This window comes from Taeniopygia guttata, chromosome 7, assembly GCF_048771995.1.
Source record: "Taeniopygia guttata chromosome 7, bTaeGut7.mat, whole genome shotgun sequence".
NCBI lineage: Eukaryota > Metazoa > Chordata > Aves > Passeriformes > Estrildidae > Taeniopygia > Taeniopygia guttata.
The window spans coordinates 1,146,377-1,163,824 of record NC_133032.1 but is presented as its reverse complement, the minus strand read 5'-3'; the positions used below and the strand labels follow the sequence as shown (position 1 = coordinate 1,163,824).

Here is a 17,448-nt window from a genome sequence, read left to right as displayed (position 1 = left end):
TGCATTTCTCAGCTGAAATCAGCTGCTGTGTCGAGGGTTTTGGCAGTGCACCCCAGGAGGGGATCTCTGGGGCACGGCAACACTTGGACATCAGCAGCCACAAATCATCACAGAACGGTTTGGGTTGGAAGGGACCTTGAAGATGATCCAGTTCCATGCCCTGCCATGGGCAGGGATGCAGTACAGTGTGCCACATTGCTGCTTTGACCCTGTGTTAGGGGTGACATTTTCCTTCTTTTAGTGTCTCCAGTTCAGTCTGTGCCAGACATGTATTTGTGCCCTTCATGTCATCCTGCCCCTAACGTTTCACAAGACCTGTCCTAATTTTTCTCCAAAAATTTGCCAGCTGAGAAATAAAGACAAGAGTTTATTCCCTGAGTTTGGCAATTGCTTCATGGCCCAGGTAGGAAGGATGCAAAGAGTCAGGGAGTGGATCTGTCTCAGAGGCATTGGGGCAATGCTGTCTTCAAAACAAGCATTTCCCTGGCTTTCTTCAGGGGCTAAAACTGAGGCACAAAGAAACCACAGCACAACTTCTGCAATTGGCAGGTTCTCCTCTTCCAAGGTCAGCTGTGGCTATGCTTGGAGAGTGCTTTGCTTTTTGTGGCAGTTTTGGCTTTTGCTGCCATATGTACAAGAGACCATATGGAAATCTGTTCCCAGCTTTTTAGCAAGTGCCCCCAGGGAGTTGTGTTCACTGGCCCATGTTTGCTTGCTGGCTACAGCAGCTCCACGCTGAGCACACTTGGGCTCCACCTTGTACCCCAGCAAAGCAGAGTCTGGGTCCAACCCTGGGGCAGGGCATGCACAAAGCCTTCAAGCCTCCCCAGGAATTCCCACCCTCTTAGTTGCAGGATTTGGAGTGGTTCTGGCTTTTGGGGTGTTTGTTTTCCCATCTTTTTTTACTTCCTGTGGCTGTTGAGCTCAGCTTTTGTTTTATGTGTTCAGGAGTACAGGAGTGTGTTTCATTTTCCAGATTAGAAAATGCTCAGAGGTATAATCAGGTCCTTCCACAGTATTTAATTATCCATAATTAAAGGCATCTACACAAAGCAGCAGATTTTCAAAGACTATTCCTGTGTTACATTGCTAATGAATTAAGTAATTAATTGGCATTGAAAAAATACAATAGGAAACATCAATCTTTTAAAGTAAAGCATTTTTTAGGGGTTTTATAAAATCATTAACTTGTATCAGGTCAGTAGCTGTTCTAAGCCTCTTCTGGCTTTAAAAAAAAAAATTCTAAGGCACAAAATGAACACAGGAAAAACAAGGCAGAGAATACTAGCTAAAGAGTGTGGGACCACTCAGAAGTGGGGAAGTTTTGGATGTCATTGTCCCTCACTTTGCCACCCTGTCCCACAGTTCCTTCCCTCTGCCAGTAAGGTGAACCAATTCCCATCACACTTGAGAAGGCACTTTGCAGCCTCAAACCTTTCTGTTGCTGCAAGTCAAATCCAGTTTTCTGCTGGGTTTAGTCTGAATAACCTGCATCCCCTCATGAGCCCCCACTGTCTCTGTGCCTCAGTTTGCCCAGTGCACTCCCAGCCCCAGGGGAATGTGGGAGGGTAGGGGCTGTGAGCCATTCAGATGCTGTGGTGCCACTGAGACCAGAGGGTGAACAAGAATTTCATCCAGGAATTAATAAAAACAGACTGCAGAGAAGGGTAACAAAGCTTTGGGAAGTTTGGGCAGGAGGGATGCAGAACCACGTGTACGCACCATCATTTTTCCACAGCCTTTGATCACTGCCAGCTGTTTCCTCACAGAATAACTGTCCTGTCCCAGCACATCAGCACAGTATCACACCTGCAGAGTACAAAGGCTCGCGTGCACCGTGGTTATGCCTTCCGTGGTGACACTCAGAGTTCTGAGCTAAGGAAAGCACCTTCCTCTTTCCCTTGGGTGATTTCATTAAACACAGCTGTTCCCAAGCAAAACCAGCACCACTCATTTTATTTCTGTCACCAGCTGGACTTTTTCTGAACCATCTGAAAGCATCCTGAAATGCCATGGACACTGTTAAATTCAGGGAGTGGAGCAGCATGGGACAGGCAAAACCTGGGACAAAACATGGATTACAGCTGCTTCTGCAGCTGCTGGAGAAATCAGGACAGGTGCCAGCAGAAGTGCTTAGGGGCCTGTTTATTCCAGAAGCACCAGCCTCTGCTTGTTCCTTCTGTCCATCAGACCAATGTTTGCCCATCCTTGCAGTGCTTTGGTCTCGCCATGTGTGTCCTCAGGATGCATCCACCTATCCTGCCCTGCCCTTTCCATTCCCTACTCCTCCCGTTTCCTCAGGAGATGCAGATTTTGCACAGCAGTGCCACATCTGTCTCTCTAGCACCAGGCTTAGTGGCTGGGGTGGGGTCAGGGAAGATGTTTTCCTGATTTTCCTTTCCTGTGCCACAGACAAGTAATTAAATTCCCCATATAAACCAAGAAATAGTGTTTCTGCCATTGTGGTTATTCTGCTTCTACAAGTAATCAATCATTTGTATGGATTTGCATAGAGATGGGAGCTTTGCCACTGCATCCCATCCTAAATTTATAGGGATGAAAACGGCAGATCCAAAGGCTGATACTGTTAAACACTCCCCAGAAGGTCGATCCTTTAACTGCAAGGGAACCTTTGCTGACTGACTTCAATTTTTACCATTAAATTCCCCTTTCACATCTTATCTGCCCGTGGCCATCGTTTCTGTGTCCATCATCACAGAGGCCAGGAGGCTGGGAATAGTGCTGGGGACTGTGGAGGTCAGGGAGATGGGAATGGTGGTAAAGACAGCAGAAGAGGGGTTCTGCTCAAAGTCAGCAGCAGAAAACCCAACAACTCAAACAGAAGCCAGAGCAGGAAGAAATTGTTTCCACAGCAGCTCCTCCCTTACATGGAAAATTTTATCTTTGCTTTGAAATCCAATTTCTAATACAACCCTGCATTTAAAATCGCCATCAGAAAAATCTGTCACCGGGGGGAAACCCAAGTGGGACTGTGCTGGTGTCCTCAAAGCATCACATCCATGCCATGATGGCAGAAAGGCCTGAGGGCACTTTTCCATTTGGTGACCCCATCCCACAGGGATCTGGAGTGCAGTGGTGCTGTTCTCCAGACAGGAGCACAGGAACAACTCAGACAAATGTCTAGCAATCCTGGTTCTTCCCTACATTTTTTTTCTCCTGTTTGATACAAAATGAGCCCAGTCAAAGTTTCCATTTCATTTATGACTGATCTAAAAAAAATCCCCTCACCCCATAAAACATCACACAGCTGTAGTGACCAAGTTAGATTCAATTCTGGCTTTATATTGAGTTGACATGAAGCCAGCTCTCTTCCATACATCATCTGTGATTGCAGTTAAGCATGAAATACTGTTTTAATTCTTACACCAAATGTGGGATTTTTTTTCTGAAGAAAAAAAGACATAAAAATATTAAAGTGGGCCATAAAAATCATTATATTTTCACATGAAGTGCAACCAAGAGGCGAATAAGTCAGCTAAAAGCTCACAAGACCCAGGGAAAAAGCCCTGCTTGTTATTCTTTTGTTGTTAACCTTTGCTTTGAGTGGAGATACCTGGGCAGGGGACCACAGGCCTGGTGTTTTGGCATCCAGGGGCTATCTGGGCCCTTATTTTCCTAGATCAGGGTGTCCTCCCACACCTGCATGGAGCAAGAGCTGTGGCTGCCTGCTCCCTGACAGTGTCCCAGTGTCCCTGGGAGCTGCCCAGACCACTGCAGGGTGCACATGCAGCCAAGTCCTTGGATGAGTTTGCTTCTCTGCATCCCAGTTCCTTCCCTGGGAAACAGTGGCTGCAAGGGCACAGTCACTGGGACCGAGCCTGTTCCATGGCACACGTTGTTCCATGGCTGCTCCTGGCACCTGAGCCACTGAGGTGAAGGAAGCACAAACACTACAGTACATTATGCATGCATTTATATATTTTTTTTCTTTACTTAAGGTTTAGTCTCTGGAAGGTCCAAATTTTCCTCCCTTTGGCTGTTGATTTTACTGGTAACATTGGTAGCTGATGCAGTAGTTTAATAGCTGTTCTATTAATTTATTTCATTTAAATTAACCTATTCGATACCAGCTCAAAAAAAAATCACCTCACCTCACGCTATGTTTGAACCATTAAAAAAATGAATGTACCTTCAGTACTTTTAGAATTCATTTTGGGAAGTACCTATTTAGACAATTTTTTGAAAGCCTGATACTTACCTGAAAGCTTAAAATAACCTCAAAGCACCTTTCATTGCCCACAATTACAATCTACCTGTATTAAAAAGAAAATCTGAGCTATTTGTTTGTTTGGCCAGGTAATGCTGAAACAAACATTTCTCCTTTAACAGATGATTGCTGGCTTTGAGGTGTTAGTTTTCCTCCTCCAGTGCAGAGTGGGCACAGTAACACCTGGTTCAGAAAGCCTGCTTGGGATGCACAGTTCGTGCCTGTGCAATGCTGGGCCCTTTGCCTTTGTGGGCTTTTTACCATACACTAAACTTTTCAGTGTTGATCAAGGTATTTGCACACACAGATCCTTTTAAAATGAAAAGGAATTTGGTATGTAAATCCCCTAGGTAACTTTGAAAATGCCAACCTGCATTTTACACTAAAAGGAGGGGGTAAAGCCCTGGATTTACAGATGAATCTGAAGCCCTGGGAGTTGCTCTTCTGCTGTCTGGGACTTATCCACATGCTGGCTCCTCCAGCCAGGTGAAACCGCCTTGGTTTCACTTCAAGACTGCCCCTGGTGTGTATGAGTCAGCAGAGTGCATAAAGGGTTATGAATTTGATACCTGTTAATTCCCACTCCAGCAATGCCTAACCCTGCTGGTCAGCAGTCCCTAACCCACAACTGGATTAGAAACCCAGTCAAATGGACAGACTGGGGAGGGAGATTTTGCAGGGAGCTCAAAGTGCACTTGGATATGCTCCCAGCTTCGATTTTGGTGCACTTGGGATCAGAAACAGAGAGGCTGGGTGCACAGGACAGGGGGAAATGTCCATAAGGGGAAGCAGATACCATCATCTGGAGCAGTGGGAAATGTGTTGCTTGCATTATTTCCTTTGGTGTGCCCAGATCATCTCCACGCTGCCTTCCCCAAGTGAGCTGTACCAAAGCTCTGATCCAGAGCTCTGCTGCCCTGGCACAGGCAGTGCCCAGGGAAGGGCGGGTTGGACATGACCATCCAGAAGCCATCAGACACTGGAAGCTGTGGCTGCTCCATCCCTGGAAGTGTCCAAGGACAGGTTGGATGCAGCCTGGAGCAGCCTGGTCCAGCAGAAGTTATTCCTGCCCATGGCAGAGGGTGGAGGTGAATGAGCTTTAAGGTCCTTTCCAGTCCAAACCATTCTGGGATTCTGTGCTCAATGCTGGGCTTGGTCCCCTGTTGTCCAGCTCATCCCACAAGCACAGAAGGTGAAGAGTGGGGTGGGGCTGCACCATTTTCAGCTGGTGCATTTCAGCTGTGGAAGGGACACCGTCCTCATTTGTCTTGGTGAGGGCTGGTGTCCAGCCTGTCCGCGGAGCTGCCATCGGTGCCGGCGCCCATGGACGTCACCGCTGCCAAACAGACAGCTTTTAAATTGCACCCATAGATCTTCCCTGCACCAAAACATCCCTGCTCCACTATTTAGTGATGCCTGAAGTTATGTCTCCACATCAAATTAAGTAACTGTGCTATCAATAAGGAGGAGTAATGCGGTGTATTCCCTTCTGGATGTCTCCCTGTCCCTCATTTGTTTGCTGCTGCTGATTAAGACGGATAATGAGCCATCAGTATTTTTCTAACTGCAGTGCAAAGCAGTGAGCCTGAATCAGTCTCTGTCACTGGGTGCCAGCTCACAGTTTAGGGAACTCGAGTGGGGCCCCTGCATTTATTAGACTTCAAGGCAGCAGATGCTCGGGATTGTCTGAGCACAGCCTGGATGATGTGCGGAGAGCCAGGAGGGCATGTGAGGCCACCGGGAGGTCCCTGTCCCACTGGGCTGCTGGGACCTGCTGCTGTGTTCTGTTTTCTTTATTCTGTGGCTGCATCGCTGGCAAAAGTCAGTGGAACAGCTCCCATTGCCCTGAATTGAGCCTTTCACCTCCCCCTCGCCTTCTTCATGCATTCCTTCTAATGATGGAGAGCTGGCCTGGAGTGAGCAACTTGGATTTAATTTGGACAAAGATACTGCAGATATATATATATATTAATGCAGAGGTTAAATAACTTTTAGGCATCTTCAGGCACCCAGTAATGTGAATTATGGCTGGAAAAATCTCCTGTAAATAGGCAGTACTTGAGGAGGGCTGTTAACATTGACTTCTGAGCAGTGAAAAATGCAGGAAGGGTGGAAAAGAGCTACAGATCAGCCTCAGAGGAGAGTAATTCTTTGGGGCAGTGGTGCACATGATTGAAAGCTCATGGACATCTAGAAGGTACCACCAGATGACTCCAGGAGCTGTTAGCCAGAGCCAGCTCTTCCTGGTTGGCTGGACAGAGTGGCAGAGGAAGAGTGAACCTTCCATCTTGGGGTCACCTCAAGGAGGAGATACTTGTTACCACAGCTGGGAGCCACAGAGTGACAGGACAAGGGGGAATGGGCTTAAACTGACAGAGACCAAGACTTTCTTTTGGTATTTTAAAATTTTAACAGCAATCCAAAAAGAAAAGGGGAACAGATCAATTCCTGAGCTCTTGAATGGCCGGGGGTTGGAAGGGTGCTGGAGCCACCACTGGCCCACTGGAGGGAGGGAGGTTTAATTTGTGGCACTCAGGCTGGCATGGGTTGGTAGATTCAGTTCTTATCCCCCCGAAATGGAGCAGCATAGAGATTTTACTGAGGGGGCAGACGATGCATTGATGCAGTCTCTGCATCACAGGAGAGCTCACTGCTGCCTGAGAGCGTGAGCAGGCTGAGAAGCAGCTTCCAGACTTGATGGTGACCGGGATGGGGACACTGACCTGCAGCAGTCCCATTTCCAGCCCTGCAGAAGTCCCTGTGGAGGTTGGGTGGTTGGGTGATGATGGACTTTGGAGTCCAGGGGGTTCTTTTCTCCCGTGTTTGTAGTGTTAGGAGCTGTCTCCTCTGTAGCCTGGAGGACAGGGACATCACCTGCAGGAGCAGGGAGCAGGCAGAACCACAGCACTGTGCTGTCCCTCCTGTCTGCACTGAGAAGTGGCAGACATGGATCAGAGCCCGGGGTTACTGGGGTGAGAACTCACTGCCCCACATCCCGGGGTCACGGCAGCCCCGTTCCCAATGCACCCTCAGGCTTCAGCCACGCTCTGAGCCAGGATCTCCAGCTCTGGCCTCCTTTTAACACAAGAACGCTCAAGGGTTGTTTCCTGTGTGTAGGGTTTTCAGCTGCCCCTGCAGAGCACCACCAGATTTAATTTCCATCAAGGCAAAGCTCAGCATCACCAGCTGATTTCTTTATGTCTCACCTCTGGCTTCACTCGCTGCCTCCTCCTTCCCCCAGAGAGAGAGGTGCTGGCACTCTCCATACTAGGCAGTGAGAACAGGGCTTCTTCCCTCCCCAGCTCCTTAATTAAAGCCACAAATTGAGCTCTTTTCTTGCAATCTGAAGTGATCACATAAATAGCATTTCCAGAGCTAAGTGAACATTTGAAAAGATCCTGCAGGATCAGCAGAGACAAGTAATGTTAACCCTCAGAAACGGAGGCCATCACTAAAAACAAGATGCTGGTTTTCCTTCCCTTCTGAGCACAGAATTCAGCCCAGACATGGAAAAAGTCCCGAGATGCAGGCACAGGCAACGTCTTGCCTCTGTGACAGAGCCTGGGGATTCTGCTGTGTTTTTCCTCTTTTTCTGTTGGGGATCCCTGAGCATCCTTGTGTGGATTCCAAGTGTCATCTTCATTTGATTGCTGTTCTGCCAGGGGTAGTTTCACACCAGTGCTGGAGACTGTAGTGTGGGATGGTCATGGTGAAGCCTGGGAGAGGCCTGTTTTGTGGAGACATGCAGAGGAAAATCTGCCTTCCCACTGGGAAGACACTTAGCCATGCTCAGTAGAAACATCTCCCCCAGGCCAAAACACACTGCCAACAGCAAACCCCCATGCCCAACTGTGTTCATGGTTGAGCTCCAAAAGCAAAATTGTTGAGCCTCATTCAGCTGAGCGAGCGTCCAGGGGGATGTTCCAGGGTGTATCCGTTCCTAAATACTGTCAGGAAACACCACAGTTTTCCACTTATCCCTTGCACCTTCAATTGTGGGGCACACCACTTGGGAGCCTGAGGGATGGCTGCTGAATTGAGCTGCTATTTAGCAGCTGTCTTAACTAGGCAGATAAGCGTAGCCATCAGCACTTCTCTCCTTGATGGAATCCATTGACTGAATAAGCTAAATTCTCCTGGAGTCAGCTTTAATATTTCCTAAAGGGATGGGGAGGCTCTCAAAGAAGTGGCAGGAGGCATATTTGACTGAGGGGAAGCTACCACTCTTACTGGAATCAGAGGTTGCACAATGAGAAGTTCTGGTGATGAGCTTTGTCTGGGGCAAGATGCTATTCAGGGCACATCTGAATATCACAGTTGGCCTGAAGTGATCCGTGCTTGCTGTTTGATTAACATTTGATTTCCTTTTATTGCTTCTCTGCACACACAAAGCTAAATTCAGAGCTGCTGAAAGCCACAGGCAGAGCTTCTGAGTTCAGTAAAACCCATCTGAGGAGTCACAGGGAGCTGGGGGGACGCTGCTGTTTGGCACTGAGAGGCTCCAAGGCATCACCTCATGGGGTTGGAGAGAGCCTGGCCCCCGAATTCCCTCCAGAACAGGGGTGCAGTGGAGCAGGGTCATCACCCACGTACCTGACCTTCAGCAGATGGTTGCAGAATTTTTCATCATTCTCCCCAAACAACAAACCAAATATGATTTTTTTTACATCTCTCCCATCAAAGCAGCATATGAATGTCCCTAATACATCTCCATAAAAATCTTCACAGCTGTTCTAGCAAACAGCCTGGAGTGCTGCTGCCTTTTATGAGTATTAACTATGTTAAGCAAAGCAATCTCACTATTACACTGTCTGTGGGAGCAGCAAACCTCTCCCATCAGTCTCCCTGAGCAAGGAAAAAGGGTGATTAGTGTCCTGTTATCATCACAGTCGTGGTTTAAGACATTTTTACAGAGAGCAGGACAGCGGCCCTTGCCCAAAGCAGCTTCTTGTTCCCTCTGCTATTATCATAAGTAACCTGATGTCCTTGACATGTCATCAAATATTTCTGAGCAGCGTGCTCCTTTGAATAATGACTTAAAAACCGATACTGCTGCTCTGTGTCATTCTTTGGGGGTTTGTTTTGGCATTGATTTGGCAGACCCTGGTCTCATCCAGTTCCTCCAAGCACCCACGGTGGGAAAAGCTCAGGCCAGTCCTCAGCAGCACCAAGCTGGGGCCCTGACCTTTGGAAACATTGGGAGGGAAGAAGAATATTGGAGAATTGTAAAGAGTCTGTTGAGTTCTGCTGCACAGCAGGAAAAAAAAATAGAACTTGATTTCTTGTTGTGGGCTCTGGTTGTGGCTTTAAGGGCTGCAGCCCCTCCAAGGCACATGGCACAGCCATGCAGATCCCCAAGTGCTGGAGGTGATCTCCACCAGAAGCTGCCAGCTCTGTAAATCCCAAAGTTTCTGGAAAACTCCCTGGTGACTTATGCTCCAGCCAAGAGGCATTTTCTGTGCCATGGCACATTTTCACCTAAATTCCAGCAGTGCAGGGTCCCTCTCTGAGTGCCTCTCTGAGTGCAATGCTCTCTGCATCCCAGTTTGGACAAACAGGATCCTGTTTTTCAGTGGGATGGTGGGAGAAATTTAAATAGGGAAAAAAGAAAAAAAAAAAAAAAAAGAGGGGGAAAGGCTGGCTAGTAGTGATTGTGCTGGAAAACTGGATTTCAGGCAATGGGAATTTCAGTTGAATTATCACACATGAAGTGTAGAAGTTTTGCCTTCTGTTAGAAATGCATGTTTCTGTAGGGATGGGGGATAGCAGTGGGAGAGAGAGGATGCAATAAAGCTCTGTCCAGCTCACTGTGGTGAGCAAAAGAAACCATTTCACTCAGGCAATGCAGAAGGGGCTATTTTGAGAATGCTGGGAAAGAAAAGGTCCAGACCAGTGGCAGTGTTGGCCCGACTTAAAAGTACTAAAGTCTGTCAGGAGAGAGGCAGAACATCCCACAGGAGGGCAGATGTCAGCAGAGCCCTGGGTCATGTTTTCTTCCATTTTGCTAAAAGCCAAGAAGAAAGAAAACAAACCCAATTGCTGTGATTTTCCCCTCAGCTCAGCCTCTGAGTGCAGCTCCCTGGCCAGCCCAGGGATGCTCGGTGCTGCTGCAGCGAGGGCTGGTTTGGCAGCCCCTGTGATTTACCCAGCATCGCTGTCTTTGCCCTCTCCACCTTACCCAGCCCCTCTGGCGTGGGGGCAGTGTCCCAAGGATTTTCTGTTAGACACGGAGATGCTTGCCAGGTGGAAGGCCAGGCTCAGCAGATACCAGAGATCAGAGGGAAAGATCATTAGTGTTTAATTACACAGGGGCAGATCATTAGTGTTCAATGACAGATTTGCAGAGTTGCCCCATGCCCTTGGCTGGGGCAGGAACGCTGCTGTGCTGCTGTCCCCAGAATAAAGGATCCCCTCCCCAGTGGGGAACCTCAGAGGTGCAGGTGATGTTTTTACCATATCCCCCTCAACCATCTCCACTTCAGTGTCTGCTTCTGCTCCTCCCTGTCCTGGGGCATTAATGAGGGGTATTTACTGATTATTTTATGTCCCTATGACCCCCTGGGGAAGCTCAGGAGGGAGAACAGACCTGGGGCTGCTGGGAGGAGAAAGAGCAACCAAGGACTGGACAGATAAGCAGGACGAAGGAAAAATAAGCTTTTGCCAAGCTGGCAGCAGCCCATCAGCCAGTCCCAATGCCATCACCCTTGGCTGACCATGATCCCTGTACCACTGAGGTGCCAAAGTTCCATGAGGGACCTGTTGGGTCCCCAAAGCCTGTCTGGGAAGCAAAGCTAACTCGCCTGTGAATGAGCAAACCTGCTGGCTCCCTCACTGCCAGCCTCCCATCTGTTCCCAGCCCTCAGAGTGGGCTAGCAGTGCTGTAAATCCAGATGAAGCTGTGTCTGGAGACATGCCTCTGGTGTGTCTGCTGAAGCTGTGGCTGCCTCTGGTGTGGAGGCAGCACTGGCCTCTCAAATGGGTTGCTTAACACACAGGGCAACAAGAGGGAAGATGATCTTCCCCTTTCCTTGCCACCCTAATCTCCAGAGGAAGCTGTTTTGTTTCTATTACAATAAAAAGGAGTTTCTTTGCTGTGGGAGTGCAGGTTCAGGCTGTTGAGTGGAGGCTGCCCACTCTGGGCATCCTGGATATCAACAGGCAGTCGGAGCATCCCACTAACGTGCCATCCCAGGCATTTATTTCAACTTCAGATACAGCTACCTGCAGTTATTGGAATTTTCATGGCATTTGAACCCTGGACATTTCACAGCAGCAAATTACCTGACAGCGACATCCTCGCTGGGTCATGACACACCCCCACCCACTGGGCTCCAGGAACCAGGGAATCAAACCAGAGGTGAAGAACACAGGCAGTGGCACAGCCAGCATAGGGACTCAAAGGCTCTGAGAAAGTGTGGCAACTTCAGTGGGTTGCCAGAGACATTTCACCATGGGAATCACAGCCTTTCCGACCAGCATGGTGTCTTCCAGACAGATGTCCATTTGGGAAATCTTCAGCTCGTGACCGGAACAGGTGATGCTGCTCTAACCTCCTGCCTGCAAGGAAAAACACAGATACCATGTGTGCATATGTAAAGTTTGGCTGTTCTGTTCATGCTCTTGGCTGGTAGCTTCTGGCTTTAAAGTTCTTTGCAGTTTGTAAGGGCTGAGGTGGGAGGGGCTCTTGGGAGCTTGCCCAGCTCAAGGCCCAGCTAGAAGCAGCCTTAAAACATCGCCACTCACAGGGCTGCTCAGTGCCAGCAGCCCTGTGTCACCTGTGTCACCTGTGCTCTGCTTCTGCACGTGCAGCAGAACCTCCTTGTTTGGAGTAAAAGCCAACTTCTTCCTGGAATGCTGATGGAATTCACGTGCTGGCTCAGCCAAGGAGGCAGCATGGAGCAACACAGACCTTCCCACAGCCACAGCCTGCCTTCCCAGGCCCTGTCCATGGAGAAGCAGCACAGGGTACACCCTGTGACAGGTACACCCTGTCACCCCAATTTTTGTATGGGAGCAATCCGGGCATCTTTCTCTCATGGCCTGATGAAGATGGATGTGAAATGTTGCTGTAGAGCCTTGTTTGAAGGGGCCTTTAATGAAGGCAGGAAGGTGTTGAAACACAAGTAACACTCAGGCACTCTAAATTATCTGGTTAAGCCCAGCCATGCAAGACTCATGTTCAACAGAGGGTCCTGAGGAGCACCCTACTGATGTCAGGGCACCAATGAATTGCTCTCTGAGACTAAAAAACGCAGGACCCTGGCACTGGGCTGGCTACAGCTCAGCCTGATTCCAGCCTCATAAGGGACCCTGTTTCCCTTTCCAGCCTTAAGCCTAAAACTTAAGGAACAACTTGCCCATAACTCCATGTCTGTACACTCTCTCACCTTTGGAATGCACCTCATGCACTGGAGGCATAGATTAAAACTGGTGGCCAGTCAAGAGGTGACATTTCTGAGCAGCACTTGAGCCACAACACACTTTTCAAATGCCTTTATGCTTCCCCGCTGCCACCAGTGTGAGTGCCTTGAATTTGGTTTTGTGTGCTGCTGGCTCCGACGTTGATTCCTGGCACTAAGCAGTGAAGGAATGAGGGGAAGAGGAGAGGGTTTGCAAAGGAACAATGGGCAGTGGATATTTGTGGGGCTTTTATGAGGAGGAGGAAAGGGCTTTAAGATTCCTTCCTACCCAACAATTCTGTGACTGGGAAATAAGGTGCTTGCTGACTTGCTGTTCAGCTTTTATATTGTGTAATAAAGAAGCTAAAAAAAAAAAAAAAAGACCCAAAGCAATAATAAGCAGATTAAAGGAATTACCCTTGAGGAGAATAACCAAGATTTTATCAGAAAGCTAATTTGAAAGGTGATGCAGGAAATAATTTTTGGTTAATAGCTCCAAGCTGATGGAGGTCCTTGGGGTTACCTGGTGTTGGAGCATGGTTGCCAATGGCCTTAGGAGATGGATTGGCTCTGGTCCCTGCAGCTCCCTGTAGGTTTACCAGTCTGGAGCAGTGAAGGCTGGGCTGTGTCTTCATGCTTGTCCTCACGGTCTTGTCTATCCTGCAGCTAAAATATAAGGCAAAAGAGGTACTAAATTAGTGGCCAGCCAAGTGCAAAAAGCTGACTGCCAATGCCATTTGTTCTAGGGGCTGGGTGCAGAAACGGGGAGGAAAGTTTTGAGGCCTTTTTTTTCGCCTTTAGTGCCCGAGGGCAACCAAAAAAACGAGAAGGGATTGCTGTGGGTCCAAGGTTGGGCACTGAGCAAGGTGGGAGCATTGCTGCAGATGTCAGCAGTGGCAGTGGCATGGCCAGAGCACAGCAAGGGGCTGGCACTGGGTCCCTGCCTGTCCCAGGTTTAGGGCAGAGTGCTGTCCCCAATCCAAACCCAGAGTATTTATCCTGTTACCCTGTGTTTCCGCAGGTCCCAACTGCTTTGCGGGCACCACGATAATTCCTGCGGGCATCGAGGTGAAGGTGGACGACTGCAACATCTGTCACTGCCACAACGGGGACTGGTGGAAGCCGGCGCAGTGCTCCAAGCGCGAGTGCCAGGGCAAGCAGGCTCTGTAGCAGCCCCTGGCCAACAACCCTCACGGTGACGGTGGCGATGGTGATGATGATGAAGGAACGGCCTCGATGCTGCCCCCGTGTCCGACCTGCTGCCAGCTACAGCAGGGTCCCCAGCAGGCCCTGCGAGGGTGCCACAGGAGCAGAGATGGGCACCTGCGGGGAAGGATGTCCCCGTGCCCCCTGCAGCTGCTGTCCCGCCATGCACTCTCTGCTCCCGGTGTCCAGGTGTCTGCTCTGCTCTGGGAGCCACCGGTGCTCGGCAGGGACGTGCTTCTGGGAGCGGGGCAGGACAGCACTGAAACAGCTCGTGCACGGTCCTGGCCTGGCCATGCCTCCGAGGCACCGATGGATTCACTGCTCTCACTTTCTACAGTGTGGATCATGGGGTTTTTCACAGTTATTTATTTGAAGGTTTTTTGCTATTGTGATTTTTTTTTCTTTTTTTTTAAAGTCTCTTCCTAAGCTGGGATCATCAGGACAATACAGCTACGAGTGGAGCAATAGATGGAGCATTTTTATTGTGTCTGTAAGCGCAGGTGGCACTAAGGACAGGAGAGAGGTAGAAATTACAAGGGATGGGGGGGTTAAAGAAAAAACCCAAGTGATTGTAACCTGCAGCAGGACCGAGGTAGATGCACAGGTACAGGCCGGACAGCCACGACACAAAGCTGTATCTGTGTTACACTTTCTCCACTGAGTGGGGACAATAAAGTCGAAGACACCTACACAGTCAATGTGACCTTGATGGGAGCAGAGCCCACAGCAGCTGCATGGCCAGGCTGGGGCAGCCAACCAGAAGGTGCTCCATGAAAACAACATCATACCTGGCTTGTTTGTGTGATTCCTGGCAGGGGCATCAGTGGTGGAGCAGAGGGAAGAGGGCCCCACCTGTCCCTGGTTCCTGGGCTGAGCACTTGCTCACCTGCCTTGTCCCATCCCGAGGCTGCTCTCACTGGAGCCAAGGGCAGTGTTTCATTGCCTTCAGCAACAGCAGGTCACAATTAAAATATGGGATCACCCCACTCTGGAGGTTTCCAGGAATGTCCCATGGCTGTGGCAGCACTAAACTGGCTCAGCTGGCAGGTAAGACCCTTTGCTACAGTGGGAGGATCCGGCATCCACACTGCTGGGGATAAAAGAAGCCGTGGTGCAGCAGGGCTGAGCTGGGATCCTGTGAGGGCTGTCTCTCAAAAGCAGCTGCTTTCTGTGCCTGCCTGCCAGAAGCAGAGGTCCCCAGCAGCCAAGGGTCCCCAGCAGGCTTTCAGCACTGGTACCTCCTGCTTTCTCAGGCTGCAGCTTCCAGGCGATACTGTGAAAGAAAAGCCACCAATGTCATGTCCCTGCCTGCCTGGCCAGGCGAGCACAGGGGCCTTTCCCATCTCTGTCCACGCCTGGTTCCCTGCTTTTTGGTCAGTGCCATGGGGGTGGTGCTGCTTATTTTGTTCAGAGTTCAGGCTCCTGTCCAGCACCTGCTCTCGACAGTGAGAGCAGCAAATCCTCCCCACAGCATCCTCACCGAAGCAGATCAGCACATCAGGCTCAGTTTACACACACTAATGCCTTTATACTTTCATTTGTTCCCCATTTTGGTGTTTTCCTGGAGGGCAGGGGTGGGAAGAGCACTTAGCACAGCAACTGCTGTCCTGTGGCTGAGCACTGGCTCCCTGCAGGCCGAGCTGGTACCATTTGAGACGTCATCGCCACATTTCTTTGTAAGCTGTTGCCTGTCAATGACTATCCAGTTTCAAAACTTTCAAACAATAGTGTGCCTGAAACTAGTGAGAAAAAAAAATCTGTACAAATGGGAGGGAGGGGTCCTAGAAACAATATTTGATGTGCAAAAGACTATATTATTAAAAAATTATTTTGTTAAATATAAAGTGTGTGAACCAGCAAAAAAACCCCAAAATTATATATTTGTGGTGTATTTTACTCTGCTCATCATCAGCCCCTCAAGCTCCCGATTCCCCATCACATCCCTTGCCTCAGTTCCTGTCTCTTGACAGTGTTGGTGAGTGCATCTGGGGTGGGAAGAGCAGGTGGGGAGCCTGGAAATAGCCATGAGAATCCCATGGATGGGATGGGCTGCTCAGGGAGTGTCTCAGCAGTAACTCACTAAACCAGTTTTGCTTTGCCAAACCAGGATTCCCGTTTGTGCAGCTGCCATGGACCAACACGGCTCCCAGGCTCTTGCTTTAACCTCCATCTGCTTTTCTTATTACTTTTACTGGTGCCATTTTATACTTGATGCCATTTCCTGAACATGGAAATTTGCTTTCAGTTCACAAACTCCTTTTGGTACCTCCAGATGCATCATTATTTACACTGATTAGTAGTTACTCTAATTAATTACAGCTTAATTACTGTAGTTAATGTTTGTACAGTGCTTGGAACAAGTACAGCACTATACGTGCCACATATTATTATTTTCTTCGTTATTAATTAAGCACCATCTCCATTCCATGCTGTGCTACTTCATTATTTCCCAAGGAGTCACAGTAGCGCCCTTATTCCCACCCAGGAGTACTTTTCTCCCAGCTGCCAGTGGGATGCTGAAGTGCTGGACTGGCATGGAAAGAGCAGGGGGGTTGCTGAGGAACATGAGAATGCTCAGAATTTGGCCCTTCACTCTTTCACAACACTGTGGGAAAAAAATGGGAAGAAGAGGCAGATGGAGGGGGGCCCGTTGATCCCAAGGACCCCACACAGGGATCTGGAGCATGCTGTGGGTCACACGAGGGAAAGCCCTGCAGACCCCATGGTGGATGTGTCTGCAAGGTCTTTGTGGCTCAGACTGTAGAAGGGAAAATTCAAATTCAAATTCAGCAGTGTCAGGCACAGTCCCACCGAGGGACCCCACAGCTCTCCCCAGGCACCAGGGCATCAGTGGGACAAGGTCTGGGACCACAGGGAGAAGTGAAGGGCACTAATCATTTTCTAGGAAAGCTTCCCCTGTTTATGTGGAAGAGTTGCCAGTCACAGGTGTGCAGTGTCTCCAAACCACTGGGGGTGCCAGTAGCCCCAAAAATCATAGCCACCACTCTGCTTCCCATCAGCCTCTCTCAGGCCAGGGTGGGACCAGAACTGAATTCCCATCAAGCACTCTCCAAATACACTACAGAATGTCATCCTCATCCCAATCGCCTTCCTTTTTTTTTTTTTTTTTTTTTTTTTTTTGTAATGTTGTAGTTCATTTCTTTCTTTAATTAATCACAGCTCTGGGCCAGCCAGACCCATTAACTACTCTTCTCATTTAGACCTTTCAGAGATGTAGTTGCAGATGCAATTTAATTTGTTGACCCATGATCGATAGCAATTAATACCATCTCTTTAATCTTGTTGAAAGGTTCATCTTGGGCTTCCAGAGGCTGCCAGCTGAAGGGAAAGGTGCCTGGTACATATGTTATCAGATGGGAGAGCACAACCTCCTCCGTGGGCACCAGCCTCCCCATGCTCCCAGGCTGGCACTCCTGAAAATACATCAGGTATTTGTGGGAGATGGAGGAGAGAAGGTGGATAAAGGTGAGGGAAGATGCTGAGGGGTAAAGAAGAGCAGAGGGCTTGGTAGGGCAGAAAGTAGGGGAAGGTGGAGTTGATGGGTAGGAAAAATGAGGGGAGATAGAAATGGTACAGCCTAGCAGATGTGGCTAG

The 17,448-nt window shown here is 49.1% G+C and overlaps 1 protein-coding gene and 1 long non-coding RNA gene across 4 annotated transcripts in view; one reads left to right on the top strand and one right to left on the bottom strand.

The window, feature by feature from the left end:
* Positions 1 to 15,709, top strand: part of VWC2L (von Willebrand factor C domain containing 2 like) — a 46,157-nt gene extending 30,448 nt beyond the window's left edge. For all 3 annotated transcript variants that reach the window (XM_072931869.1, XM_032749564.3, XM_002189585.6), the window contains one exon: positions 13,649 to 15,709. In XM_072931869.1, coding sequence (XP_072787970.1) covers positions 13,649 to 13,678 — 30 coding nt within the window. In that variant the 3' untranslated portion in view covers positions 13,679 to 15,709. The remainder of the gene's footprint in view (positions 1 to 13,648) is intronic.
* Positions 11,399 to 13,654, bottom strand: LOC115496084 (uncharacterized). Its single transcript, XR_003961489.4, has 2 exons — positions 13,151 to 13,654; positions 11,399 to 11,785 (listed from the first exon to the last, which is right to left on the bottom strand). It is a non-coding gene; the product is annotated as an uncharacterized lncRNA (long non-coding RNA).
* Positions 15,710 to 17,448: the final 1,739 nt, after the last annotated feature.